A 24,757-nucleotide genomic window follows, 5' to 3' on the forward strand; every position below is an offset into this window, starting at 1 on the left:
AAAAGTGGCTGGCAAGGAGAAAGCGGGAAGAGGAGGCGGTGCGAGCGTATGAGGAGGCTGATCGAGAGAAGGAGAAAGAGCGGACGATGGAGGAGGACGAAAGTGCTGAAGCTGAGGCTGAAAGGTTGAACGAACAACAAAAGAAAGTACAGGAGGAAGAGGCACAACTCAAGAAACAGATGGAGGTTGCGGTAGTTCCGAAGGCGCCTGCATTCGAGCCGAAACTCAATGCTACAAGAGAAATGTCGTCTCTCCGCGTTGGACGCTCGCGGATGCGCAATCACATTGAGCGCCCGACAGCAAAGCGCACAAATAAATTCTCTGCGGCGTTTGAAGATGACGAAGATGTTATGGATGATGAAAGAGCCGCACTTGAGGAGGCTGCAAAGAATGTACCCATGTTCGAAATCCCTGCTGGGTTCACTTTTGCAAAAGAGGTAGATCATTTTTATGGCGCTGATGAATAAACGATCTCATCATTTTTGCAGACGTCCATATCTCATGATATCACAGGTGCAAAAGAACCTCCCATCGGCGCGCTTCCGTTTTCATTGTCTAACCCGACTGCACCTGCGGCTAAGCCGGTCCCAGCACCCGAGCCCTCTGTAACCCCCGCTCCAGCAGTCCCTGCCATCTCGTTTGTTCCTCCTACCCCACAGCCGCCCAAAACAGAGGCGCGTACTGAGCTCGCGCCCATTACAGCTGCCCTTCCCACAAGTGCCTCTAGTATTCCCAATTTCTTTGCTGATACGACTGCGTATACCAAGCCGTTGGCCTTCACTACTCACTCGGGATCTTTTGGCGCATCCCCTCCTGTTCGTGCACTCACACCGGCACCGGCACAAGTGCCAGAGGCTCCAAAGGTCACTGAGGCATCTACTTCCTTGTTTGGTACACCTGTAATTGCTCCTCAAATATCTGCCACACCATCCTCTGCGCCTGCTACGATTTCTATGTTTGGAGCAGCTACTCCGTCTGCAAGTACTCCAATTTTCGGCCCTTCTTCCACTAGCACTGGCACGTCATTTGGTGTTCTAGCACCACCAAAAGCAGCGCCTGCAGCGATAGAGTTGACGCGTGTCGCTTCCCCCGTCATTTCTCCGCCGCAGCCATATGCCTCTACCCCTGCACCGTCCTCTTCACCATTTTTGTTTGGTGCTTCAACTGCACCTGCTGAAATCGCCCCTGCCAAGGAAGTTCCAAAACCAGCGGAACAAGAAGCAAGCAAACCTCCGTCGCTCTTTGGAGCTACCTCGCCTGCCGTTTCCTTCGGCTTTGGCACACCCGCCGTTTCTGCACCTGCAGCTGAGCCGTCCAAGCCTGGATTCTCTTTTAGGGAACATGCGCCGACGCCTGCGATGACAGAGCCATCGAAGAGTGCTTTCTCATTCGGCGGGCCCGCATCTTCTACTACCCCTGCGCCCGTATCTGCTCCTGTGATAGAAACTTCCAAACCATTTTTCGGGAAGCAAGACACAACCTCGACGGCTGGCTTTCCGTTCGGCCCACGCCCCAGTACTGCGCCCGCAGAGGAGAAACCTGCCTCGGTGCTTCCGCCTTTCTCATTTGCGTCTGCTTCGCCTGCCCCAGCTGAGAAGAAGCCATTCACCTTTGGTACCCCTTCTCCTGCGCCACCAACTACTTCAGCCAAGCCATTCAGCTTCGGGCATGCCAATGCGGGCAGCAATGCTGCTGACACGAGCAAACCGTTCAATTTTGGGCAGTCTGCTTCTGCTCCTGCACCTGTGCGTCCTGCCACGCCACCAAAAGCAGACCAGGAGATTAGCATGGATGAGAGCCCGAGTCGTGACATGAATATCAACGGGAAGGCGCCAGAACGGCCAATACTCGATTTTTCTTCTTTCACTGGTGCCAGCAGCACTCCCGCAGGGAGCACCCTCTTCGCGCAGAGCCCTGCTACGGCAACAGGTCCTGGATTCGGGTTTGGTACAGCTAGTGCCAATCCATTCTCGAAGCCAGAGGACAAGGAAAAGCCGGGGATGGCGTTTGGCTCCGGGAACTTTGGCCAGCCTTCTAGTTCAGGCTTTGGATTTGGGCAGGGCGCAACTGAAACACCCGCCCCAGCATCTACAGTGCCATTCTCGTTTTCGCAGGCAGCATCACCTAACGTGGCACCGACCTCAGGGTTTGGATTCAACCAGACCGCAAGCAACGCATTTGGGCAGCAGCAAAGCACATCGTCAGCACCATCCAGTCCATCGACATTTAACCGCCCAGGGACATCATTCTCTTTTGGCACACCCGCGTCTACGCAGCCTGCTGCATCTTCATTTGCGTTCGGGGGTAGTCAGCCTGCGTCCCCGGCCACCCCTTCTGGCGGGCTTCCACAGTCCTCAGGTGGTGCGTTTACATTCGGTCAGTCGGGTGCAGCGCCAGCTGCAACGCCGAATTCATTTGCTCCTACTGCCGCTTCATCTGGTGGAGGCGCTCTATTTACCATCGGTGCTGCTCCTCAGCCTGATGGAAGACAAATCAAGAAGCTCCCTCGTCGTGGAGTTGGGAGACGTTAAGCGTCTATGAGACCTTTCCTTTTGGTAACCCATAGGCTACGGACTTTCTCCACAGAAAATTCTTCTCCTCTAGTCTTGTCTTGTTTCATCTCTGCTTTCAATTGCGCTACCATCATCTCACTCCACCCCGACCAATTCTGATGTCAAGCATCAACCAGCGTGCACCTAGTATGGTGCACCTCTTTACGCATCTGTCTCTTTGGGTCTTCAGTAGTCAGCAGCTCGTCCCTGCTCGTCCTGTAGCGCACAACAACATTCACCCAGAGGAACTATTTCATCGGCACGCATGGATGGCTCAAGGCCACCACACGCTTATCTCCATGACACAAGTTTGATTATACACATACTCACTGGGCTCAAGGCCCGTAGACACAATCACATAGTTATCTGCATCATTAGCTTCTACGTGCAAATGTTTTCGTTGTTAGTGGGAAGTGGTTCATATAATGTTAATAACTCTTCTGCTGTTATGACTCTAAAGCAGTGTGTGAATGAGTTGACGGCGCGTGACGCGTGAATTTGATACAATCTTGAACGCGTTCCGCGTCCATCATGCCTCGCGAAATAGTGACAGTCCAGCTCGGTCAATGTGGCAATCAAGGTGAGCTCTCTAAGCCCATTCAAGCCTCAGGCATTGATCTAGCGATTGAAAAAAAGTGGGCGCTGTGTACTGGCAACGCCTCTGTGCTGAACACGGAATCAACAAAGAAGGTATCCTCGAGGAATGGGCGACCGAAGGTGGAGACCGCAAAGATGTTTTCTTCTACCAGGCGGACGACGAGCATTATATTCCACGCGCGATCCTTGTCGACCTGGAGCCTCGCGTACGTACTCCTATGACGCGTTGCAACTGATCTCCTAACTATGCATTGTCTAGGTTATCAACAACATCCTCACCTCACCGTGGGCGAATCTGTACAACCCGGAGAACATTTTTATGTCGAAAGATGGTGGTGGCGCTGGAAATAACTGGGCGCATGGGTATGCTTCTGGGGAGAGACTGTATGAAGAAGTCATGGAAATGATTGATCGAGAAGCTGAAGGGAGCGACTCTCTGGAGGTGAGCATTAGCTTCTGTTTTGCCTTGGTCTTTGTATGTCCTCATGAGCTGTCTTACAGGGCTTCATGCTCATGCATTCAATAGCAGGCGGCACGGGTTCAGGATTCGGTTCCTTCATTCTCGAGCGTTTGAATGATAAGTTTCCCAAAAAGCTCATCCAAACATACTCTGTTTTTCCAAACGCCAACGAGGGTGATGTCGTGGTGCAACCTTACAATTCCCTCCTTACCCTTAAGCGTCTAACGAACCACGCTGACTCTGTCGTTGTCCTGGACAATGGCGCATTGGCGCGGATATCGGCAGATCGGCTGCATGTTCAAACACCTACTTTTGACCAGACTAATCAGCTCGTGAGTGCGCAAACAGAGTGATATTGTTTGATTGAGCCTGATCATTGCCAAGGTCTCTACAGTCATGGCTGCGAGCACGCAGACACTTCGATATCCAGGATATATGAACAACGACCTTGTGGGCATAATAGCCTCACTCATACCAACTCCTCGATGCCACTTCCTAATGACCTCGTACACACCCTTCACAAGTGATCAAATCGACAAGGTTCCTACTCCTCTATGTCTTTGGTGCACATATTTACTTATCTCCCGTATTATCAGGCAAAACCAATTCGTAGAACAACAGTTCTTGATGTCATGCGTCGTTTGCTTCAGCCAAAAAACCGCATGGTGTCCACAACCCCAAGCAAAACGGCCTGCTACATCTCGATTTTGAATATCATCCAGGGAGATGTCGACCCAACGGACGTACGATTCTCATCATTTGTTATTCATTTGACGTTCTGCTCACTCAGTCTGTCATGTAGGTTCACCAATCACTTCTGCGGATACGAGAACGTCAGCTTGCGAACTTTATACCTTGGGGACCAGCATCGATACAGGTAGCTTTGACGCGTCGTTCGCCATATGTCACGACAAATCACCGCGTCAGCGGACTCATGCTTGCTAACCACACGAGTATTGCCTCGGTAGAAAAACATTTTCGTACGTCTTCACTCAATGCTAATTTTTGTTCTGTAGCTATTCAAGCGGATGCTCGACCAGTTTGACCGGCTCCGGAAACGAAATGCATTTTTGGAGCAATACAAGAAAGAGAAAATGTTTGAGAATGGATTGGAAGAATTTGATGATGCGAGGTGTGTGACTTTTGAAGTCTACAACTAAGAATTTGATTGACTGGCGGCCCATTAGAGCGACTGCAGAGGAGTTGCTCAAAGAGTATAAGGCTTGCGAGAGTGCGGATTATATTACTTATGTAAGTTCTTTTGTTCACCGTTCATTGTGTCTGCGCTCAGGTCAAGAATTACAGGGGGCGCCAGACGCAGAACAGGGTTCATAGTAGGATCGGAGCGAAGTTCATGTATATCATTCGCTTGTTGTCTGATGGCTGCTTGTATTTTGTTCGATTTCCATTATGCTCAGAAACGTTGTAAATGATGTTCAGTACAATACTGCGAAAAGATCTAGTGATAACAGACAGAACTACACATGTAATAGCAATCCACACCGATATGTATCGATATAATGCGACGACGGAGGGGTCAAATCACGACTTCTTCGGCCCCTCCAGCTTCTTTCCAATATCCGCACCTATAAACGAGCATCATTTCCAAATGGTGCTTGAAATGGGACGTTTGTACTCACCACGAAGCTTGACACCCAGAATCCTCTCGAACTTGCCGAGGACCGCAGGATTAGGGATAGCCTTCCCGGATTCGTAGTCTTGTATTACAGAAGGCTTCTCGTTCGTCTTCTGGGCCAGGTCTTTCTGAGTCAGCTGCTTGTCCATGCGAGCCGTTTGGATGGCCTGCGTGCTGTGTAAGCGTCCACGTGACGGACTACGAGTCAGTACTGACCTTGCCGACGCTTGCGTTGACTTTTGGTGGAGGAGCGACTTCGTTCTCGCGGTCAAGCTTGGCTATGCGTTGGTGATCTGGCCCTGAATGCCACACAGTGAGTAAGTTGCGTGATACTGACTGACTTGTGTGATGACGCACCTGGACGGGCTTTGTTCCCACCAGCGGTGACCTTCTTGTCTGTAGCAACGACAGCTCCTGTTCTGCGCGCCTTTTGAGGTTGTCAGTCAAAGTCAGTTGATCTGGAAGTAAAAAGTCGTACGGCTAAAATTTGTGATTCATCAAGTATTTCAAGTACAAATGACTGTACCATTACTTACCATTTAGGTCCGACGCATTGCGGGTAACTTTGGGGGCCTTGGCCTTAAATCCGATGACGGTCTTGCTGTCCCATTCCATGTTGCTCATTATGGCTTTCCTGCAGAGTGGGAGGTGAAAGGAAGGGGTGGTATGTTAGTGTTGTGGACGTTGTGGCAAACAACTGGTGGCGCCGGCTTATTCATAAGTGATCATGTTGTCACAGCGTGTCACAGTCCGAGTCACGATTTTTATTCTGATTCAAATTGCTACGGAGCATAGGTACACGTGTGTCTTGGTTGAGTCACTCGTTGGGCCAGACTCGTCTATTAGTAGTAAGTTGTCGGAAATTTCCAAAGGTGCTTTGCAAGGGACCCCGCTTGACTCGCAACACAGCCGATATCCTAACAAAAGCGTCTTAGGAGCGCCCTTGGGCTCCACTGAACGGTTCCAGGCGAGGAGGAGATGTTATGCGGTTAGCGTTGAGGAGTGTTGGAGCCGATACCAACGCCAACCGCTGAGATCGGATGTTGGAATGCCAACATGTACTATATATTAAGGACTCGTTTAGCTACACCCTTTTCCCTCAGTCACTCATCCTGGACTGAGGGTATGTCGTCCGTCGTCCTCCCGCCCGCCTATGTACTAACACGTACTTTAGTCTGACTGTATCGTCTAGGTCTTAAACATACTTTACCAGCGAGACGTGGAAAGTGGTCCAATGAGTTCGAACTTTTTGTAACGTTACGCGGTCATCAGTAAATAGTGCTATGATCATGGCAATAGGATTGCAAAGTTATTTCTATCACCTTGCCTACAGACAGTCTTCCTACGATATTCGTGGAGAGTCTTATGGTCGCCCTCACTTTTCCTGTACAACCAATACGCCATTTTCCCGCCTTTCTTCCACTTTCGCTGGACCTCAGTAAATCCGAGGACATCCATGAGGGATTGAAGCTTATCGAAAGTCAAATATCGCGAGTTCTCCACGCACGGAAGCGGAAGCTAGTAAGAAGACCAGGTTATTAGCCCCTCATTTATGGATGCGCTAGAGACTTGTGTGCCAAGTCAGTTGCTTACCGCAAGAAAGAGTAGGCCGTCTGGGGTTAATATAGAGTGTGCAAGGCATAACATTCGCCCTGAAAGAGGTGGTGTTAGATTGCGGGTAGCACGAACATTACACATGTGTACCTCGATCTCTCGGGTCCGGAACAAAGTTCACGACCAAGCTCAGGCTGATGATATCCCACTTCCCTCGATTCTCATCCTCGTCCATTAACAGAAAATCCTGCTCTACAATAGAGGGATGGCGGCTGCGAAGGTCCATGGGTGTGGTATCTATCCATGACATGCATGTTCGATAGTTGTCAGGCTTTAAAGCGCCAACTTCCAGAAGCCTGTTTGTCGTAGATAGGTTAGAGCCAGTTCAATTGCTTTTATTGAATAGGTGACTCTTAAGTACCTCAGCTTCCCTTCAGCTTCCCTCTTCCGAAGTTCCATCTGAATCAGCCACTGTATGAGCACTTTCTCACTTCCGCCGCCGCGGTCATTCCCCTGCCCAATACTTGACATACGCTGATAGGCCGCTAATCCCCCCAGCTCATCGATCTCATGTTCTATTTCCCCGAGTACTTCAGCATTTGCAGAAGAGGCATTTTTCAGCTGTCTCTGTTTTTTCAGTAGGACATGAAACCGTCGGATGACAGTGCGACTTGAGGTGGGAGTGCTCGACGAGCTCGCTTTGTCAGTGTTCGTTATAGGAATCTTCTTTTTGCGAGTCCTGGGCATGGGTGACGTTAACAAGTTGTGTGCGGTTCTGAGAGCATGACTAGTATAGTATGTTAGTATGTGGTGGTGCTTGATTAGCAAACACTGAGAGTGAAACTACTTACGTATGAGCAACCCGTTCACGATCACACGGATAAATTTTGTTTCCAAAGTTCGAAACATCGAATGCCCAATCACTATCGATAGTTACTACAACAATTGGTCCACTGAGTACAAACAAAAGGCTCAAGGGGATGTCCACATCCAAGACATAAACAAGGACTGTTCTTCCTTCTTTAGGTAGGTCTGGCTTGTATCCAAGACCAGCGAAATAAACCGACATGAAACCAATGGAACAATGTCCTCGAATTAAAAAGACAAGTATTGGTTTAAAAACCATCCGCAGTCACGGACTACGGTAACCTTAGTTGCGTGAACGAATAGAGCAATCCAGATTAATCGATAACAGTTGAAGAGCGGTAGCAACACGCTTTAAAAAAAACTGTGCATCCCACGTTTCGAGTCGATCTTTTCAAAGCGCTCGAACTCCTGCCTCTGGTTGAGAGGGAAACAGATCAACAGTGCGGCCAGTTGCTAAGACAAAATGATGCCTCACCTTCTTGATAACGCACATATTTGCCAGGAAAAGACCAATCACGATTGCCATGAAACCATCGACAGTGCTACAGAGGGTATGAGAGTTCTGTTTGTGAGGAAATAACAAGGGAAAGGTACCTGAAGATGTTGTTGAGTGTCAGATCTGTAAACTTGGTGATGGGCGTGACACAGAAATTGTTCAAAGCAGTTGCAGCAGCCTGATTGGGGCATGTAGTGCCTCCAAACGCAACCTCATCGGTAGCGTCGAAGTAACCACAGCACTTGAGCTATAGAAAAAGAAGGAAATCAACATAACCACGAGTTGCAGTCCGAGTGGGACGCACCATATCCTGGATCAAAATCTTGGTCTCGTTACTCTGTTGCCCAAATACAGTATGATAGTTATTCCGCTCGTGCAGCGTGAAGATCCAAATATATGTGCCGATGAGTAGAATGATGACGCTGTTTACAAGAAGTATCCAGTTGAGAATTTTCAAGCCCAGGGTGCCGCGTTGTGTAATAACAAGCAGAGACAGAACAAATGTGGCAAGGAGAGTTATACCAAGCACGCTGCCAGCTTCAGATGTCGTTTTCAGGGGGATGCTATACACAGGTACATGAAGCACTTACCAGTCAAGTTCACACCGCTAAACGTCAAGTTCAGCATAAGGTTGGGTCGACGCCATACGATGGACAAGGTCAGTGAGAGGATACCAGCGGCCATGAGACATATAACAAAGAATGCCCATGCTCCAATCAATTTCTTCGACAACATGATTGTTTTTGCCTGGATGATGGAACTAAATGGAGTGTTGTGTAGAAGAGCGTCGGAGGATCAAGAAAACAGACGTCCTAACGAATGGGTTGGCTGGTGAGCTGAATTGGATTGATGGAGATGGCACTCTTCCGGAGAGTAGAGGAACGATAGCACCTGGCTAGAGCTCGGTATCAAAAACCAGTCAAACGACGATCAACGTCGAGCGTCTGCGCAGCAGAAAAAGAACGAAAGAAAGGAGTGAGCACTCTGTGAACCAGAGATTGGAGATCACAGGATTTCACTTACTATATGTATGTGTAGTATACAGATGGCGGTGCTGCTGAAATGATTAAAGCTATACAGGAATTCAGGGCAGTTGAAGACGCGGGGAAAAAAGCCGACAGTAGTGTCAAGGAATACTCATGGAAGGCTATGGAGGGCGGTGGGAGGCGGTGGTATGGTAGTATGGTCCTGACAATATTAAATTTCAGTCTCCATGACAAACACAACACCATTAGAACAAACTTTGTACACCGTGACCAGTTTGGCTGCAGCTGCATAATTCACTTCAACCGCATCAACCGCATCAGCTCTCACGAGCTCTCAGTAATTCACCCCAGTCTCTCCGTAAGCTCTTTTCCGTATAACTGACCGGCTCCTTATCGCCATCATATTTTACGCGGCAGGTCCATCAATCATTTTTTACTGATTTGGGGTTCTGTCATGTCTCACTTGGGTGGTGGTTCTCTGTTGCTGGCCTGGCAACTGAAAGGAAAACATGTGCTTATCGTTGGCGGTGGTGATGTTGCTTCTGGGCGTATTGAATCTGTGCTAGCTGCCGATGCTCGCGTGACGCTTATCAGTCCAAGTAACGGACTGCACACTCTTACCAAGTCTTTCCTCGATGGACCCCATAATATCACATACCATGACCGCCTGTTCGGAGGCGTGGAAGACTTGGCCGATGTTGATCTTGTATTAACGGCAATCGATGATGTGGCGCAGTCTCGTGTCATTTGTTGCCTATGCAGGGAGCTCAAGATTCCCGTTAACGTGGCTGATATCCCGGAGTCATGCGACTTTTATTTTGGCTCTCAAATCCGTGACGGCCCTCTTCAAATTATGATCTCGACAAACGGGAATAGCCCTAAACTGGCTAATATCATACGGAAGAAGGTCGAGCAAAGCCTTCCAGAGCATGCCGGAGATGCAATTACCAGGGTGGGTGAGCTGAGAGTGAAGTTGAAGGAGAGAGCTCCTGGAGTGGGCGGTGCAATTGGGAAGAGACGGATGCGGTGGATGATTGATGTCTGCACTTCTTGGGAAATGGAGGAGCTTGCTCTATTGGACGATCAGATGATAAAGAGGCTTCTTGACGATGGCTGGGAGAAGAACGTAGTCCCATCTCCTGGTGAGCTGGGAGCCAGGTCATCCCGGCAGGTGTATGAAGCCAAACTGAACCTCACGACCCCTGGCGTTTTGGTTACCACGTTGAGCTTTGTTGCAGGCGCTGCTTGCGCAGGTCTTTTATTGCTCGTCCGACGGCGGTGATCCTCGCGTATGCCGCCCCGCCCCGCTTCAATACATACCTGATCTTTTGTCCTGAATTGTTTGGTTTATTCCTGTTGGTGTACAACGACGACAATCACTGTGATGAAGCACGCTATTCCTGGGTCAGATCTATTCACGATTGCCTCTCCATTATCCTTGCCGACAGTAGACAATAGCCCCGTAAGTTGCTGGTCGTTCCACGGACCGTTTGTGTCACTGCTGTGTCAGCCTGATGCGCTTGACCGGCTGCTGTGTCTTCCCATCACGCACGTTTCGTGGTTCAGGTTGTCAACCTGACATGCAGTGTAATGGTGGTCGGTCACCCGTCAAATTTGAAAAAGTACTCAGGCATTGTTCTCTTCAAATGCTTAGCTAGGCTACTCAGTGGCTGGCTCGTTGGTTGACCGGGGAGGATCAGCTGTGTCCAAAGAAATCATCACTTTCATGGCATAAGCTGATATCTACTAGTAGGACCTGCGTTTCTGTTTGAATGATTCGCCCGAAGGCACGGTATTCAACAACTCTACATCGACACTACATAATCGTTCAGGCTAGCACTGTAGTAACCATTTTCGTGTGAGAAGAGAACAGCCATAAATACCAAGTCGCGCTCAAGTGGCAACGGGCAATTATAGGCAATTATTGGAGGGCCAAAGCAAGCACGCCCCGAGGTGCACCACCTTGACAGCACTAATCTGCAAGCGGGTCCATGAATAGTGGGTGCACGAGAGGAGTAAGGCTGAGTACTGAGTACTGATTATTGAGGCAATGTCGATACTGGTGATCATCCTGTAATTAGAAGATGAAACAACTGCATGTATCAGCCAACTACAGTATGATCATTGGTAAAGGGCCGGGTCTGCTAGAAAATGGGTAATGTGCAATTGCGTGTTTTGGAATCTCAAGGACTGTACTAGATTTTATCACTGGCGGGCGTTTCTGGCTGCCTGTTAGACCAGACCGTCGATTGCCCGATGGAAGGGCTGATGTTTTATGATGACGTAGCGGGAATATCGGGTATTTGTGTATCTGGTGTTATATCCCCTGTTACTGTTCGTCCATAATGTGTTAGGAGCCCAATAGCAGAACCGATCCCAGCGCCACCAATCACCACTGTTGAAGATGATAGGCGGCATGCACTAGTATATCATCAAATATTTCGCTCACAGTTCACTGTGCTCGCTCTCTTCCAGAAGATTGCAGGCGTTAGCACCGCAAACAATATCGCGCCAATAGTAGAGTGGTCGTCGGCACGTAATGAAGCAGTCTGAAAAACAACCTGAACTTTAAGTAGCATTCAGGATTAATTGGACATACGTCGTAGGCGTGTTGCAGGCGCCGGTTCCTCACAGTGGCTTCACTGGCCCTGGATGAGCGAATATACTCGAGTGCGCCTCCTCCTGCGCATCCTAGGGAGTGAGATTTTCAGGATTAACAGGAAGTAAAGATGTCAGCATTGTGCTTGCATACCTACTGCACCACCTACCCACGTCGCGCGAAGGAATCGATTGACAGTGAAGTGGCCTTTACCTTTCCGCATGAGCACAAAAGCAGCGTATGCCGGTGGGGTGAGTAAAGAAAATACTTCATATCCTTTGGTCATTCCTCGTCTCACGAGGACCTCCATGTCAGCGTGAGTCTCTGACAGTCTTTCTGAACCCATTCCTGTAGTGACCCGGATTCAGGAGATGTGGCTCGTCGCGGTAGACGATGAACAGGGTAGGATGTGTGACATGTCACGTGCTATGCACGGACCACTGTGTGTGGATGAATCAGCTTTGTCTGCATTGCACCTTGTGCTTGACCTTGACCCTTATTTGACTGCTATTGCCTTTGCAATGTCAGTTTCACCATTTCCTGAGCCTTTGGATGCACCAATGCACGACTTCGCTACCGAAATTGATGTTCCAATGAACCCAGCAGCTGCGCAAGAATTTTTTGTGGAGTTATCCATGGACCACGATGGTCATCACACGACTTATAACCAGGAGGATGTCGAGGTCGACATGGAGACTTACTATGATGGCAATGCAGAGTATGAGATGGCTGATGAGACGGAGGAATTCAACGAAAGCCATTATCACCATGAGCTGCTCGACGTGGAAGTCTACGACGCTTCCGACGCTCGCTCTCCTCGGCCCATACCTGATTCACACTCATTATCATCTCTGATAATCAATCCGGAGATATCATTACTTCCCTCCCCTGCCCCTTTCTCGGATCCGTTCACCCCCCAGCTAGTCACCATTCCTGTTGAACACGACGCACCTATCACAGATCGCCTGGTGGAAAACGATCATCCTGTAGCTGAGGAAGCAGAATTTAATGCTCTGCGAGAGGAGGAATCTCTCGCTTTAACGTTAGAGCAACTATCGGAGTTGGATCCCCCTCATCTTACCACCACTGCTGATCAAACGGCCGTAGAGTTGAACGTACCTTCTGTGGCTTCGACGGATCCATATGCCGTAGAAAAACACGCGGATGCTCCGGTTTCTGAAACCACCAGTAGAGTTGGATCAACTGTTCTACCTACAGAGGCAGAACTCGCGCTTCAAGCACAAGTTGAGGAGCAGTCTGAGACATTCCACCCGTCAGACATCCCATCTGATAATATCGCGCAGCCTCAGGGTGAAACCCATCCGGAGAGCCTCCGCGATGAGGCAGACGATGCGAATGATCCACACGAAATATCTGATGGCGTCTACATTGACCCGCCACCCGCTGTTTTCCTGTCTATCGGCTCCTCTGAAGTACCTGAATACTGTTTATTCAACCAGCCTCCAGTGGAACGTGGATCCCGTAGCCCGTCTGCAGGAGCTAGCAACCAACAGGCGTATGCGTTGCTCCTGGAGAATCGGCCAACGTTGTACTATGAGCCCCTTAGTTGTGTATTTGAAGCACTTCGGCAGGATGAAGTCATTTCCAGGATTCCTGACTCTCTCGAGGGAGAGTTGGTGATGGATGCGTACGATCTTCAGCTCGCTGTGTTGGAGGTGGATGTCATTTATCCTTCTGCGTAGGATAAGCGCTGATTTCCATGTAGGACAATGTTTATGCGCAGGAAATCAGTTTGCATGACCTGAACGTACTGCACGATGGTTCTGATTTTACGGGCCCTCTCCGCATCCATCTGCGTTCGGCCATACCTAGGTTTATTTTGCGTTACCGTTTACTTCAAGAACAGATTTCTCGACTTGATCTGGCTGCAGGCGTCGATGAAAATGTTGCAGCAGAAGGTTTGTATTCCTCTTCAACAATATCGAAATTATCTCTGAACGTTGTTGCAGGATACGCCCCTGCAGTTCAGCATGATGCCGCGCCAGAAGCAGATCAGCACGAGGAAGAAGCTCAGCTTGAAGCAGAGCACCGTGAAGAAGAGGATGCAGATCATCACGATGAAGAAGGTGTAGATCACCACGAAGAAGAAGCCCAACCCAAAGCACTTCTTCTTGGTGACCAGAACGATCTCGATGGAACAGAAGGCGTTCATGAGGCGAAAGTTTCTCTAGACCTACTCCAGGGTGATGACACTCTTGCTAAGGACATGGCTTTTATCCCACAGGCTGTGGCAGATGTTGCCTATCACAGTGTTAGTGGCGACGTAGCACAGGCCCTTGAAGGAGAGGATGATTATGAAGGCACAAACGTCGGCACAGAGTATCAAGAAGATGGCGAGGGCGATCATGACACCGCTGCCGTGCATCAGACAGCGGATACGGACGCTACTGCAACCGTTTCCGGCGTCAATGTGCAGTTCGAAGGGGAGGAGGCCGAGTACCAGGATTACATACAACCAGAAGAATATGGCGAAATCTATGAAGACTTCCCCGAAGAGGACGGCACACACACAGAATTCGGATACGATCAAACGGTGGGTTATGAAGACAGCGGCACAGCGGCTGTACCCACAATAGTAGAGGAGCTACAGACAGATTTGCCTGTATCTGACCTCCAAGAAGAAGAGACTACGCTAGTACTACCAGCACAACACGTCGACTCTGAGCCCGCTCAGATATCAGAAATAGGAGACCGAGGCAACGACGAAGACTTGGATCAGCACAGCGTTTTGGATGGTGAGCAATGTTGTTCTATTGAATATGCTCGTATCCTCACTTTGCGCTAGAACGAGGAGATCGTTTACCATCATACGAAGAGCAGAGCAGCCATGGCACTGACAAAGGTATGTCCGAGTATTTTTGTCACTTGATATTGTTTACTAATACCGATGCCGATTAGATCTTATTGTAGATCAGAATACAGACCAGCCCGAATCGTCAGCGCAATTCCCAACAGATGAGTCGGATTCTAATTTAATTGCAATGCTTGAACGCGAAGCTGGTAAGGTGGCTGGTTTTTGGTGAGAGACTGCGCTGACCCATAATCCAGATTCTGAGCTAGATCATTCTTCCTCTCACACCAATGCTAACCCCACAGAAGAGGGTGGCGGACACACTTTTCCAGTTTTGGAAGAGGAATGGGATGAAGTATGGGATGATGAATTAGATGGTGATGGCGAAATCGATGACGAATGGCAGGACCCTGGCGATGCTGTGTCCAATGAAAGCTCTGTGACCCTGTCCAGTATTTCATCTGCAAAACGTCATCACGATGAGGTCGACCCCGAAGAAGGTGAACTGGAAGCAGGCACACCTCATAGTTCACCGGGTATGTCTCAGTTTTGTATTTTACACTTACTTTGCTGACCACAGCGTATTGAAGAAAAACGACCTCGCATGTATTGAGACAGCATCGGCATCTCACATCCTCTCTGGCGCCATTCTTTTCCTGCGCCCCTACACTGCTGCTACCGCTCAGCCTCATTGCCTGCCCGTAGCAGGTCTAACTTATCAGACTTTGTTCATTATCATGGCCCTGGATCGAATGGCACGCACGCAACCCGAACATCAAAATTACGACCGTAGGCTAAGTACCGTTTTTCAAGTTTCTATCGTGTCCCCTATTCTTTCAGTTCATCACCGCTTTTTTTCGTGGCTCACCTTCACAGCATATTCGGGCGTGTTACCGGCTTAGAACGAGGTGGGGGCTGGTGTTGAAGGATAGCATCATTTGGTGGGAATTGGGAACGGGCATGTGTGGTCATGTTCTTGGTCTGTTTGACCGTCACTGGGCCCTAATGACTGCATTTGATGTTCGCTCCAAGCTTTCTTACGAGCAACCACCTGATCCCATGACATGATGATGGTGTTGATAGCACGCCAGTATAATCTTGTATAATTTTCGTCGAAAGCACCTCATATGTACAATAACAACGCTTCGCAACAACTTCTGCTCGGAGACTCCCGGAGGCGCACTAGAGAAAGAGATTACCGACATGGGGTCTCACTTTACTTGTAAATTTTTAACCAGAGCAAGATTCTGCGAATTGAGAGTATGCACAATAGTAGATCTGTTCGGGATTGGTCTAACGCACACCTCTGGCAGGATAAATCTAGTTGTCATGCATTCCTAGACTGACAGTTATCGAGCTATCCTTGACTCAATGATGAACTTCTGCCTGCTTCACGTCTGCCTCCAAAAATCCAAGGAATGCATCCGCACCCTTACCCACATCCTCTCCTGCATGCACAGTCGAACTCGTGACCTCTGCCTCAGCTTTTGTGGGCTCAGTCGCGTCATATGCGGTGAGTTCGGCAGCGAGGTCGACGGGAAGAGTGGGGGGTTTTGGAACGGCGGGTAGTGAGAAATTCTTGACAACACCAACGTGTGCGTCTTTTGCCTAGAGAATATATGGGTGAGTTGCTGGAATGAGCTAAATCAGACGTCGCTAAAAACGAACTGCAACAGGGGGCTTGTAAGCTTTTAGCTCCTTGACATAGAGGTCCTGGACAAGGTCTGCCGAAAGACTTCGTCAATCCATTGACTCATGTGCCGGTCGGCGAAATGCGGAACAAACCTTTACGAGCAATAGACGTCGTAGAGAAGGTCCGTGCAGAGCGGGCCTGTCGCATGAATGAGCTCAATGACATGAAAATATGATGATCTAGAAGCTCACCGCTTGCCTAAGGAAATTCATGGACAACATGGCTAGAAAAGAGAATGGAGCGTGACGTTACGCGGTGTTGCTCCGTGTTGTTTGAGAGTCACGTGTTGAGTCATGGCATATATATTGTCAGCTGTTGAGTACGTTCAATGTAGGCTCCATCTTGGATATTCCAGCGCAAACGATTCATATATCATGACGTTCACTGTTATTGCCCGCCGTGTCCCACTTACCCGGCTCGTCCTCTCAAGGGGTTACACCTCAAGTGTCAGAGAAGGCAGTGTTGCTCAGAGCAAGGGGTTCTCGTATGTGTAGATTCTTGCAGCGCAGTGGACGTCTATCTAACAGTATTAACTGCAGCAAAAAGGAGAAAGCTCATGAAGGTACATTTACCTGTGGCAAATCCAGTATCATTGTCACACTCATTAATTGCTATTCACAGACGAGTACGCTCGTAGGCACGAGGCGGAGCTGCTGCGTAAGCTGAAAGCTGAGGTGTGCACCACAAGAATTTCAATTGTTTCATTGTCCTGATCAGTTCTGTAGATTGAGGCGAAGAAGGAGGAACTTGTAAGTTACCAGTATTTCTGTCGCTTAATGACATCCTGACTTTGAACATCAGGCCAGGCTGCAGGAGAAGCATGACGAAGTCAACTCAAAGCAGTAAACTGTAGTGCAATGATGCCAATCATTTAATGGATTGCAAAGGTTCAACGTTCAACGTTGAACGTTCAGTGCAACGCTGATCATGTCTGAGTTTTCGCTGAACACGCAATGTTGTTTCCTTTGCTCTTGTAACTACACTAGTTTTTTTTGCTGCTAGTGGCGTTCTTGATGCACAAATATACAAATGTTGCGAAAAGTAATTGTGATATGTCCGAGTTCAGAATTCCGCCGGGGGTATGATGATATGTGATTACGTCATCATTTTTCTATCATTGCGGCTCTGATGAGTATGTACTATGACTTCCAAATCGTCTCCTCGTTCTTAACCATTAGTACAATTACAGTACTCAGTAATGGCGGATGCAGAGACTTCCCGCCTATGTGTTCAGATTGTCTGGTCACACTTTGGTCCGTTATCGGCGGTGAGTTTTCGTGTGGTTTTTACCAGCACTGGCAGAAGTTTATTCATACCTGAATGGTTTATCAGAAGGTTGCATTTGCACTACTCACGCGGGGAAGACTTTCCCTTTCCCAGCTCATTCGTTACACGAAGATGAAACCGCGCACAGCACGCGTAGCAACCTTGGTTCTGGTGCAACAAAATATTTTATGGCATTCTAACACCGAGGAGGAGGGCGAGATGCTGGAGTTCAATACGCTAGAGTGTCTTATGCGTCTTAGATTTGGTCGCTTCGTGTGGCAAGCGGAGCAATTGTTTGGATCTTCTGTATGTACCCTCCTCTTTTTCTTCCTCTTTTATTAAGCTCAATTCACGCCCGTGTATCAGGGTGCAGAAATTGTGCAGCTAATACTAGACCACGGAAAACTTCAGCAGCCAGACGTCATTTCACGATTGTCACTCAACAACCCAAAAAGTCGGGAAATTTCTTCTGATTTGTGACCGTTGCTAATGGCACACCCAGGTTCAAGCCTATACTCGCAGACATTACAGAAGCTCATATCCGGCGCATATCTTAAGCCATCCACATTACTCTCACATCACTCACCTAGGGACAAACGTATCAAATACGAAGCAGAAGAGAAAGCTAAAATAACGGGTTTCCCGACAGCGAAGGAGTTGCGGGAGGCTCAAGAGACCGCGGAAGCACGGCTGAAACGGGAGGAGAAGGAAGCAGAGAGTGTGGGCTTAGTGAGTTGAATGCAACGATCAGCGTACTAGTCAGCTGCTTCAATTTAATATCTAGGATGGTGTCTACTTTCGGGTGAATTTTGACAAATTCAATACCCATATCCGTAACAAGGTTAGTCCCATGAATACCTGTTTCACGTTCTTGGCTACTGATGTTATTTGCCAGCTCATCGAGATGGCTGCAGCAGAGCGTTTTAATCGAAGTGCTGCTCTTGTCATGCAGGCCACACTAAAAGCGACTGAAGCCAGACAAAAGAGTGTATCCGATGCAAGATCAGGTAAGATACACTGTAACACGCGTTCTTCATGCAACTGCTTAAAGCGAAATAGATCCTACATTGACTGCTGCGATTGCCATGCTCATTTCTGATGACGAAGGCCTTTCGGCGGGTATCGTCACGTCAATCAAGAAAGCGTCTAGTGCTTCACTAGTCAAGGATTATCTCGGTCTAATGTCTGCCATAGACAATCCAACGCCAGCTGGTAAAGCGGCGTCATTTATAAGTCTAACTGAAAACAAAGTATATGTCGAGTTTGAAATAATTAGCAAACGCCTACGAAGGCGCGTGCTGGAGGCAGTAGCTCGGGAACGACACGGGGACGACGGCGTGAGGATAGTGCGTCTACTCCTCGATATTGGAAAGATGGACGAGAAGCAGGTGCCTTCCTTGTCGGCCTCGTAGTGACATGTCTCTGACCCCAAACAGATTGCGAAGGTGGCTATGATGCCAAACAACGTCGTTCGGCCACTTCTTGCGGCACTGTCCTCCGACTTTTTGATCTCAACTCAAGAGGTACCCAGAAGTGCTGATCGTAACCCCACACGGACATTTTATCTATGGTACAAGGTGTTTCTAATTTGTCATGATCGTTGACTTATCCCGATACCCAGGCACGTTGATCTACACAAGGCATATTCTGCGCTGTTGGGACACCTGTACAAGACGCTGTATAACATAGGGATGCGGCGACAAGCAGAACAAGAGGAGCCGACTGTGAAAGCGGTACTAGCAAAGCGAGCGCGGACGGATGTGGCTCAGGATGAAAATTTATTGTCGCGGATGGAGAGAGACGTGCTTAAGGAATGGGAGACGAAACGGGAGAAGCTCACTGTACTGGAGATGAGGGTAGAAGAAGCCGTATTTATTCTTAGGGATCTTGACAAGGTTGGAAGTTATGAGGACATTTGAATATAAAGTTGCTCACATACAGACACGGGAGTCGTCAGTCATTTTTTAATCTTGATACCTAATTTATTTTTTAAATTTGATTTCGGCTTCTTCGCTGGCGGTGGACCAAGAGATTTGGCATCTCGCACTACTCGCGTCGATTCTGGAAGGAGACTGCGTAAATCGGGCTCGACATCATCGGCCTTTCGCTTGATAGTGACCAGTTGTGGCGGGATAGCTTCCGTAGGTGAATCTCCAGAACTGTCCGCCGCCGCCGCCGAAGAGTCGCCCGGAAGTGCGGGCATCGACACCTTCGAAAACACTTCCCTCACCTGCCTCTCATCCTCTTCTTCTGCTAATCTTCTCTCCCTTTCTTCTTCCGTTTCTTCTTCCGCAGTAATCCGAGAAACCAGATCCGACGCTTGCCCCACACGCTCATTCCGAGCGTTTCGTGCCCGAATGTCCTGGAGGGCGTCTAGGATATCCATTTCCCGTTTGGCGTCGACGGTGCGGTTCTCTAGCGCTTTCATAGGATTGTTCTCCTCTTCCTCCAGCCGAGCAAGACGGTCCTCCTCTTCGACAACTTTCTCTTCTCGCCATGGTTCAAAGTTTCTCGATGCGCCATGCTCTGCGGAATAATCGGTATTCTTGGGATCAGTCTTGAAGGTAATCTCGGCGGAACATAGTGTACTAGGGTGCCTCTCAGTAAACGCTAAATAGTCAACGACGCAATGACGCACCACTTGATGTAAAACCGAAATATCTTAATTCCATAATAATCCTCCCCATCCACTGTTTCCTTGCGAGCGTTGAACTTCTTGCCCTTGTAAATGTATTCTCCGCATGTATTACATCGCCTGTGTCCATAGTAAGACATATATCATGGTACAGAAAATTTAATGCTTACATGGAGAATGGAGCCATAAGACGAACAACCTGCTGTGAGTTCTTTGGACCCCTCCTTCGAGGGATCAAGGACGGGTCAAAGTCCGGGGGGAAGTACTTGTTCAACACTAACACAAAAATCAGTTCATGATTTGACTTGAGGCTGAGTTCTTACCTTTACGTTCAGACATAGTGGCCGATCAAAAGAGTGCTAGGATTGTTGAGTTGAGCTTGCGTTGCGAACTTGAATGACTAGACCGCTTGATTACCTAACAAGAAATTTCTTTAGCGCGCGCTCTCCTGCTTGCTCACCTGCAGCGTCGTCCGCCAGTTCATTCTGTCAATCGCCGCTCACGACCACCATGCAGGTCCAATTAAATAAACAGCTAATCAGTTCTCGTCTAAAAAATGTCTATGATGGTTGGAGGGTATGCTTTCAGTTTTTGGTGCAGGTTGGGTTGCTAATGAGCGTTGTGTCATTTTTAGAATGCGAGTCAAAATGACGAGTACGGCTCCATAGCAGATGCGGAAGCCCTCTTGTTGCTGTCAGGAGACCCCGCCGGAGAGGATGAACCCGTGAGGAAAGGGACTGCCTTTCAGGTGAGCTTCATTGGAACTTAATGAATCACGTCTCTGCTGTGTGGCTTACGCGCCAATTCGTGTAGACTTGGCTGCTTGGTTATGAGTTTCCCTCCACCTTACTCCTCTTCCAGAAGGACAAGCTCCTGATATTATGCTCGGCTAGCAAAGGTATGTATTATATCGTCCGATGCGCGACGATCTGACATTTTCAACACGACACGTGGGTTTGCAGCCAAGTTCTTGCACCAAATAAAGAAGGGAATCCTCCTGTTCCAGTCGAGATACTTGTGCAAGCAAAGGCGAAGGAACCACCCAGCGGTGCACTACCAAAATTCGTGGAGGCTTTCACATCTTTCAAACGCGTCGGGAGCTTGGTGAAGGAAATGTGCACGGGGAAGTTGATGACGGAGTGGGAGCAGGGCGTCTCAAAAGCTGACAACAAACCCGAATTGGTCGATATGGCCCCTGCGTTGTCTGCATTCATGGCCGTTAAGGACGAAGAAGAAATGGTGTGTTCACGCGTTATATCTTGGGGCCAACAGTCTTCTAATGCACAGTGCAGAAATGCATCCGTACGGCGGCTAATCTCACTTCTACCTTGCTCGTTCACCACATCGTGTTAAAACTGGAGATGATATTGGACAAGGAAGCCAAGATAACTCATGAACAATTTGCTACTCAGATAGAGGCGCGACTTGGGTCGGGTGAAGGTGAAGTTGCCAAAGGACCTGATATGAAGGTGTGGAGTAAAGGGCGGGGCCTCAATGATGTGCGTCAACTACTCTTCCAGACTCGCTCATACATCTCATGGGTCATTCCAGGTTGACTGGGCATCGACGGAGTTCTGCTACTCTCCCATCATTCAGTCGCGGTCAACAACCACTGGTTATGATTTGCGGTCGACTGCGGAATCATCTTCGGACACTATCGCACACAAAGGCGTCTTCCTAATTGCCGTTGGTATGCGATACAAGGGTTACTGTGCCAATCTTGGGCGCAGTATTATTGTTGACCCCTCGAAGGTCAGTGTTAGCGACATCCTTTTCTCACTGGTCTCATTCAGCCTCGCAGGAACAAGAAGCCATCTACAACTTACTGTTGTCGATGCAGAGCGAGATGCTGAAGGAGATCAAGGATGGCGTCAGCGCACGTGAAGTGTATCAACGGGCATTGGATATCGTGAAAAAGGAAAAGCCAGAGCTTGAGAAGAACTTTGTCAAGAATGCTGGGTTTGGAGTGCGTAATCCTCTATTAAAAAGTGCCCATAAGTCTCAAACTCGTTCAGACCGGCGTTGAGTTCCGTGATTCCGCGTATTTGCTTTCTTCTAAAAACTCCAAGCGCCTGAAGACGGATATGGTTTTAAACCTGTCTCTTGGCTTCTCCGACTTGCTTGATGACAACGGCAAGAAGTATATGACATTCCTTTGGTCCACAGCAGTCTCGTTCATACTTTCATTTCAGATACGCCCTCCATATAGTTGACACTATTCGCGTTGGCGCTGACAGATCAACTCTTTTGACTGAAGGCGCCAAATCCACCAAAGACACGCTCTTCTTCCTGAATCCTGAAAATGAAATTGAGGTGGAAGAAGATAAGCCGTCCAAACCCAGTAAGAAGGCTCCTGTGAAACCTCTGGTAAACGGTTCCCCCGTCAAGAACAAGACAGTTGGTGGGAAGGTGTTGCGAAACAAGACGCGTAGCGCTGCCCAGGAGGAAGTTTTAATGACTGCAGCGGCTAAGATCAAGGAACATCAGCAACAGCTGCATGAAGGTCTCCAGTCTGCTGGATTGGCGAAGTACTCTGAAGGTGCTAGCGGTGGCGGTGAAAAGGAGGGTAAAACCTGGAAGCGTTTCCAAAGTTATAAGGGTGAAAGCGCACTGCCACGAGAAGTTGAAAGTCTTCGAGTAAGTGCATCAACTTCTATATGGAACTTATACTAAAACAACACCACTCAGATCTGCGTAGACCGCAAAGCTCAAACAATCGTGTTGCCCGTGCATGGATTCGCTGTACCTTTCCACATCAACACTATCAAGAATGTGAGCAAAAATGATGAAGGGGATTACACGTACCTCCGCATCAACTTCCAGACTCCTGGTCAGCTCGCCGGGAAGAAAGATGACACGGTAAGTATGGCTTCAGAGTTACGAGTGTTCTCGAGTTTTTGAAGGTATTGCCAAATAGCCTTTTGAAGACCCTGACTCTACTTTCATTCGTTCGGTCACCTATCGGTCAAGTGATGGCCATCGTTTCGATACTATTTCCAAACAAATCACAGACCTAAAGAAGGAGGTCAACAAGCGCGAGCAGCAGAAGAAGGAAATGGCTGACGTTATCGAGCAAGATGTCCTGCTCGAAATCAAAGGTAGACGTGCGCACAAGCTTCCTGAAGTGTTCGTCCGCCCCGCCCTTGATGGTAAACGGTTACCCGGTGAGGTTGAGATCCACCAGAACGGTCTGCGCTACCAGTCTCCGATGGGCTCTCAGAAAATTGGTATGATGTCCCGTTTCTTGTTGTTGGTTATTGTTAACTCGTGTACTTTTAGATGTTTTGTTCACTAACATCAAGCACCTCTTCTTCCAGCCTTGTGACAAGGAACTTATGGTTATTGTTCACATTCATCTGAGAGCACCTATCATGATTGGGAAAAAGAAAGCACATGTATGTTGTTCCGTTCGTAGAACAATTACATTCTCTAACGTATTTTTTCTACAGGATATCCAGTTCTTCCGTGAGGCTTCTGACGTTCAGTTCGATGAGACTGGCAACCGGAAGAGAAAACACAGATACGGCGATGAGGATGAAATCGAGATGGAACAGCAAGAACGAAAGCGAAGACAAATGCTCAACAAAGAGTTTAAACTCTTTGCCGAGCGAGTAGCCGAGGCAGCATCGACGTCCATGGGTGAAACACTCGAAGTTGACATCCCCTTCCGTGAATTGTCGTTCGAGGGAGTGCCATTCCGCACCAACGTCCGATTGCAGCCCACAACAGAATGTCTCGTGCATCTCATCGACCCTCCATTCCTTGTTGTCACCCTCAACGAGATCGAGATTGCTTCGCTGGAACGTGTTCAATTCTCGCTTAAACAGTTCGATCTCGTACTCATCTTCAAAGATTTCACCAAAGCGCCGTTACACATCAACTCAATACCGAGTGGTCAACTTGATGATGTGAAGAATTGGCTAGAGTATGCACGTCTGTTGTGATCGGTAGGACATCGATACTGATGAAACGCGTTCGCAGCTCAGTCGACATTCCTCTCGGTGAAGGCCCGGTCAACTTGAACTGGGGCCCTATCATGAAGACTATCAATGAGAGCCCGTATGATTTCTTCCAGCAAGGCGGTTGGCGAAGTTTCCTCGGTGGGGGTGATGCCGATGTAAGTACTTAGATGTGATCATCCGTCATGGGGGCTGAAGCATTGTTCGCAGAGCGATGCAGACGTGGGTTCGGACAGCGAATCTGAGTTTGAGGCAGATCCTGAGGAACTGCAGTCTGAGGAGAGCAGCGCTGATGCTAGCGAGTATGATGGCTCAGATGCGAGCGACGACTCAGGAAGTGGTTCGGGTTATGACGATGATAGCGATGACGGTGATGACTGGGAAGAGCTAGAAAGGAAAGCTGCTAAATGTACGTATATTGACCATCGCCCTTCTTTTTTAATACTTATTTGCAAACCAGCCGATTCAAAGCGAGCCGCCGAGGCAAAGGGAACTCGCGGAGACTCCGAATCGGATGATGACCGACCTAAAAAGAAGAAGGTCGCTGCTAAACCCAAGACGAACGGCAAAAGCAAGAAGCGGTGATCCTTGATGTGGACTTATCATGATGAATATTGTATCTGCTCGGCATTTTATTTTCTGTTT

At 48.6% G+C, this 24,757-nt stretch overlaps 12 protein-coding genes across 12 annotated transcripts; 6 read left to right on the plus strand and 6 right to left on the minus strand.

The window, feature by feature from the left end:
• The first annotated feature begins 3,031 nt into the window (after positions 1 to 3,031).
• Positions 3,032 to 4,990, plus strand: F5891DRAFT_1016566 (gamma tubulin). The gene is made up of 10 exons (XM_041360947.1): positions 3,032 to 3,132; positions 3,189 to 3,355; positions 3,409 to 3,591; positions 3,651 to 3,941; positions 3,994 to 4,149; positions 4,206 to 4,352; positions 4,412 to 4,573; positions 4,626 to 4,741; positions 4,797 to 4,860; positions 4,915 to 4,990. The coding sequence occupies exons 1-10, from the start codon at positions 3,084 to 3,086 to the stop codon at positions 4,942 to 4,944; spliced, it is 1,365 nt and encodes a 454-aa protein (XP_041229670.1). The 5' UTR covers positions 3,032 to 3,083; the 3' UTR covers positions 4,945 to 4,990.
• On the minus strand, positions 4,991 to 5,965 carry F5891DRAFT_1016569 (multi protein bridging factor 1-domain-containing protein). Its single transcript, XM_041360948.1, has 6 exons — positions 5,783 to 5,965; positions 5,724 to 5,726; positions 5,603 to 5,672; positions 5,462 to 5,544; positions 5,250 to 5,412; positions 4,991 to 5,195 (listed from the first exon to the last, which is right to left on the minus strand). Exons 1-6 carry the CDS (start codon positions 5,867 to 5,869, stop codon positions 5,152 to 5,154), a joined length of 450 nt encoding a protein of 149 aa, XP_041229671.1. The 5' UTR covers positions 5,870 to 5,965; the 3' UTR covers positions 4,991 to 5,151.
• A 70-nt stretch (positions 5,966 to 6,035) lies between these two features.
• Positions 6,036 to 7,642, minus strand: F5891DRAFT_1016575 (nucleolus protein). Its single transcript, XM_041360949.1, has 5 exons — positions 7,221 to 7,642; positions 6,950 to 7,155; positions 6,839 to 6,897; positions 6,155 to 6,763; positions 6,036 to 6,093 (listed from the first exon to the last, which is right to left on the minus strand). Exons 1-4 carry the CDS (start codon positions 7,544 to 7,546, stop codon positions 6,533 to 6,535), a joined length of 822 nt encoding a protein of 273 aa, XP_041229672.1. The 5' UTR covers positions 7,547 to 7,642; the 3' UTR covers positions 6,036 to 6,093; positions 6,155 to 6,532.
• Positions 7,643 to 7,684: 42 nt separating this feature from the next.
• F5891DRAFT_1016581 (uncharacterized protein) lies at positions 7,685 to 9,344 on the minus strand. The gene is made up of 6 exons (XM_041360950.1): positions 9,186 to 9,344; positions 8,753 to 9,106; positions 8,467 to 8,699; positions 8,261 to 8,409; positions 8,142 to 8,208; positions 7,685 to 8,080 (listed from the first exon to the last, which is right to left on the minus strand). Exons 2-6 carry the CDS (start codon positions 8,895 to 8,897, stop codon positions 8,018 to 8,020), a joined length of 657 nt encoding a protein of 218 aa, XP_041229673.1. The 5' UTR covers positions 8,898 to 9,106; positions 9,186 to 9,344; the 3' UTR covers positions 7,685 to 8,017.
• Positions 9,345 to 9,403: 59 nt separating this feature from the next.
• Positions 9,404 to 10,595, plus strand: F5891DRAFT_1016582 (siroheme synthase). The gene has a single exon (XM_041360951.1). The coding sequence runs from the start codon at positions 9,603 to 9,605 to the stop codon at positions 10,428 to 10,430; it is 828 nt and encodes a 275-aa protein (XP_041229674.1). The 5' UTR covers positions 9,404 to 9,602; the 3' UTR covers positions 10,431 to 10,595.
• Positions 10,596 to 11,319: 724 nt separating this feature from the next.
• Positions 11,320 to 12,188, minus strand: F5891DRAFT_66381 (uncharacterized protein). The gene is made up of 4 exons (XM_041372695.1): positions 11,901 to 12,188; positions 11,748 to 11,839; positions 11,598 to 11,697; positions 11,320 to 11,543 (listed from the first exon to the last, which is right to left on the minus strand). Exons 1-4 carry the CDS (start codon positions 12,091 to 12,093, stop codon positions 11,422 to 11,424), a joined length of 507 nt encoding a protein of 168 aa, XP_041229675.1. The 5' UTR covers positions 12,094 to 12,188; the 3' UTR covers positions 11,320 to 11,421.
• Positions 12,164 to 15,461, plus strand: F5891DRAFT_1276216 (uncharacterized protein; the record flags this gene model as incomplete). The annotated part of the gene is made up of 7 exons (XM_041370228.1): positions 12,164 to 13,423; positions 13,474 to 13,666; positions 13,718 to 14,503; positions 14,554 to 14,610; positions 14,667 to 14,768; positions 14,817 to 15,095; positions 15,178 to 15,461. 7 exons carry the CDS (start codon positions 12,164 to 12,166, stop codon positions 15,459 to 15,461), a joined length of 2,961 nt encoding a protein of 986 aa, XP_041229676.1.
• Positions 15,462 to 15,661: 200 nt separating this feature from the next.
• F5891DRAFT_1016592 (ATP synthase complex subunit H-domain-containing protein) lies at positions 15,662 to 16,512 on the minus strand. The gene is made up of 4 exons (XM_041360952.1): positions 16,444 to 16,512; positions 16,345 to 16,390; positions 16,228 to 16,283; positions 15,662 to 16,167 (listed from the first exon to the last, which is right to left on the minus strand). The coding sequence occupies exons 1-4, from the start codon at positions 16,471 to 16,473 to the stop codon at positions 15,928 to 15,930; spliced, it is 372 nt and encodes a 123-aa protein (XP_041229677.1). The 5' UTR covers positions 16,474 to 16,512; the 3' UTR covers positions 15,662 to 15,927.
• F5891DRAFT_1016596 (uncharacterized protein) lies at positions 16,513 to 17,297 on the plus strand. The gene is made up of 5 exons (XM_041360953.1): positions 16,513 to 16,736; positions 16,792 to 16,814; positions 16,874 to 16,926; positions 16,978 to 17,001; positions 17,054 to 17,297. Exons 1-5 carry the CDS (start codon positions 16,546 to 16,548, stop codon positions 17,096 to 17,098), a joined length of 336 nt encoding a protein of 111 aa, XP_041229678.1. The 5' UTR covers positions 16,513 to 16,545; the 3' UTR covers positions 17,099 to 17,297.
• A 153-nt stretch (positions 17,298 to 17,450) lies between these two features.
• Positions 17,451 to 19,437, plus strand: F5891DRAFT_1185065 (uncharacterized protein; the record flags this gene model as incomplete). Its single annotated transcript, XM_041366515.1, has 9 exons — positions 17,451 to 17,519; positions 17,585 to 17,824; positions 17,885 to 17,972; positions 18,021 to 18,247; positions 18,303 to 18,359; positions 18,414 to 18,525; positions 18,578 to 18,906; positions 18,955 to 19,088; positions 19,140 to 19,437. The coding sequence occupies 9 exons, from the start codon at positions 17,451 to 17,453 to the stop codon at positions 19,435 to 19,437; spliced, it is 1,554 nt and encodes a 517-aa protein (XP_041229679.1).
• Positions 19,438 to 19,475: 38 nt separating this feature from the next.
• On the minus strand, positions 19,476 to 20,492 carry F5891DRAFT_1185066 (DUF572-domain-containing protein; the record flags this gene model as incomplete). Its single annotated transcript, XM_041366516.1, has 4 exons — positions 19,476 to 20,106; positions 20,157 to 20,273; positions 20,324 to 20,429; positions 20,477 to 20,492. The coding sequence occupies 4 exons, from the start codon at positions 20,490 to 20,492 to the stop codon at positions 19,476 to 19,478; spliced, it is 870 nt and encodes a 289-aa protein (XP_041229680.1).
• A 171-nt stretch (positions 20,493 to 20,663) lies between these two features.
• F5891DRAFT_1209188 (FACT complex subunit SPT16) lies at positions 20,664 to 24,704 on the plus strand (the record flags this gene model as incomplete). Its single annotated transcript, XM_041369128.1, has 16 exons — positions 20,664 to 20,729; positions 20,788 to 20,901; positions 20,967 to 21,051; positions 21,121 to 21,392; positions 21,446 to 21,652; positions 21,705 to 21,905; positions 21,955 to 22,119; positions 22,169 to 22,293; positions 22,346 to 22,790; positions 22,842 to 23,012; positions 23,071 to 23,380; positions 23,433 to 23,548; positions 23,603 to 24,078; positions 24,135 to 24,270; positions 24,323 to 24,521; positions 24,573 to 24,704. The coding sequence occupies 16 exons, from the start codon at positions 20,664 to 20,666 to the stop codon at positions 24,695 to 24,697; spliced, it is 3,213 nt and encodes a 1,070-aa protein (XP_041229681.1). The 3' UTR covers positions 24,698 to 24,704.
• Between the last annotated feature and the right edge of the window lie 53 nt (positions 24,705 to 24,757).

The sequence above is a fragment of the Suillus fuscotomentosus genome, assembly GCF_016647785.1.
Source record: "Suillus fuscotomentosus strain FC203 chromosome Unknown F5891scaffold_11, whole genome shotgun sequence".
NCBI classification, from domain to species: Eukaryota; Fungi; Basidiomycota; class Agaricomycetes; order Boletales; family Suillaceae; genus Suillus; species Suillus fuscotomentosus.

Coding starts and splice junctions, on each gene's coding strand:
- F5891DRAFT_1016575 (XM_041360949.1), bottom strand. CDS start 7,546: ATGCCCAGGACTCGCAAAAAGAAGATTCCTATAACGAACACTGACAAA. Junction 6,898..6,949: donor TCCGGACCCGAGAGATCGAG/GTACACATGTGT, acceptor CACCTCTTTCAG/GGCGAATGTTATGCCTTGCA. Junction 6,764..6,838: donor ACGGCCTACTCTTTCTTGCG/GTAAGCAACTGA, acceptor TCTTCTTACTAG/CTTCCGCTTCCGTGCGTGGA.
- F5891DRAFT_1016596 (XM_041360953.1), top strand. CDS start 16,546: ATGGCATATATATTGTCAGCTGTTGAGTACGTTCAATGTAGGCTCCAT. Junction 16,737..16,791: donor GCTCAGAGCAAGGGGTTCTC/GTATGTGTAGAT, acceptor TATTAACTGCAG/CAAAAAGGAGAAAGCTCATG. Junction 16,815..16,873: donor AAAGGAGAAAGCTCATGAAG/GTACATTTACCT, acceptor TGCTATTCACAG/ACGAGTACGCTCGTAGGCAC.
- F5891DRAFT_1016569 (XM_041360948.1), bottom strand. CDS start 5,869: ATGAGCAACATGGAATGGGACAGCAAGACCGTCATCGGATTTAAGGCC. Junction 5,545..5,602: donor TGGGAACAAAGCCCGTCCAG/GTGCGTCATCAC, acceptor TGTGGCATTCAG/GGCCAGATCACCAACGCATA. Junction 5,413..5,461: donor TCAACGCAAGCGTCGGCAAG/GTCAGTACTGAC, acceptor CACAGCACGCAG/GCCATCCAAACGGCTCGCAT.
- F5891DRAFT_1016582 (XM_041360951.1), top strand. CDS start 9,603: ATGTCTCACTTGGGTGGTGGTTCTCTGTTGCTGGCCTGGCAACTGAAA.
- F5891DRAFT_1016566 (XM_041360947.1), top strand. CDS start 3,084: ATGCCTCGCGAAATAGTGACAGTCCAGCTCGGTCAATGTGGCAATCAA. Junction 3,356..3,408: donor TTGTCGACCTGGAGCCTCGC/GTACGTACTCCT, acceptor TGCATTGTCTAG/GTTATCAACAACATCCTCAC. Junction 4,150..4,205: donor CAAGTGATCAAATCGACAAG/GTTCCTACTCCT, acceptor CCGTATTATCAG/GCAAAACCAATTCGTAGAAC.
- F5891DRAFT_66381 (XM_041372695.1), bottom strand. CDS start 12,093: ATGGGTTCAGAAAGACTGTCAGAGACTCACGCTGACATGGAGGTCCTC. Junction 11,840..11,900: donor GTGGGTAGGTGGTGCAGTAG/GTATGCAAGCAC, acceptor CTCACTCCCTAG/GATGCGCAGGAGGAGGCGCA. Junction 11,698..11,747: donor GCCTGCAACACGCCTACGAC/GTATGTCCAATT, acceptor GTTGTTTTTCAG/ACTGCTTCATTACGTGCCGA.
- F5891DRAFT_1016592 (XM_041360952.1), bottom strand. CDS start 16,473: ATGTTGTCCATGAATTTCCTTAGGCAAGCG. Junction 16,284..16,344: donor GACGTCTATTGCTCGTAAAG/GTTTGTTCCGCA, acceptor GTCTTTCGGCAG/ACCTTGTCCAGGACCTCTAT. Junction 16,168..16,227: donor CTTACAAGCCCCCTGTTGCA/GTTCGTTTTTAG, acceptor TATATTCTCTAG/GCAAAAGACGCACACGTTGG.
- F5891DRAFT_1016581 (XM_041360950.1), bottom strand. CDS start 8,897: ATGTTGTCGAAGAAATTGATTGGAGCATGGGCATTCTTTGTTATATGT. Junction 8,700..8,752: donor TAGCGGTGTGAACTTGACTG/GTAAGTGCTTCA, acceptor CGACATCTGAAG/CTGGCAGCGTGCTTGGTATA. Junction 8,081..8,141: donor ATATGTGCGTTATCAAGAAG/GTGAGGCATCAT, acceptor CCTCTCAACCAG/AGGCAGGAGTTCGAGCGCTT.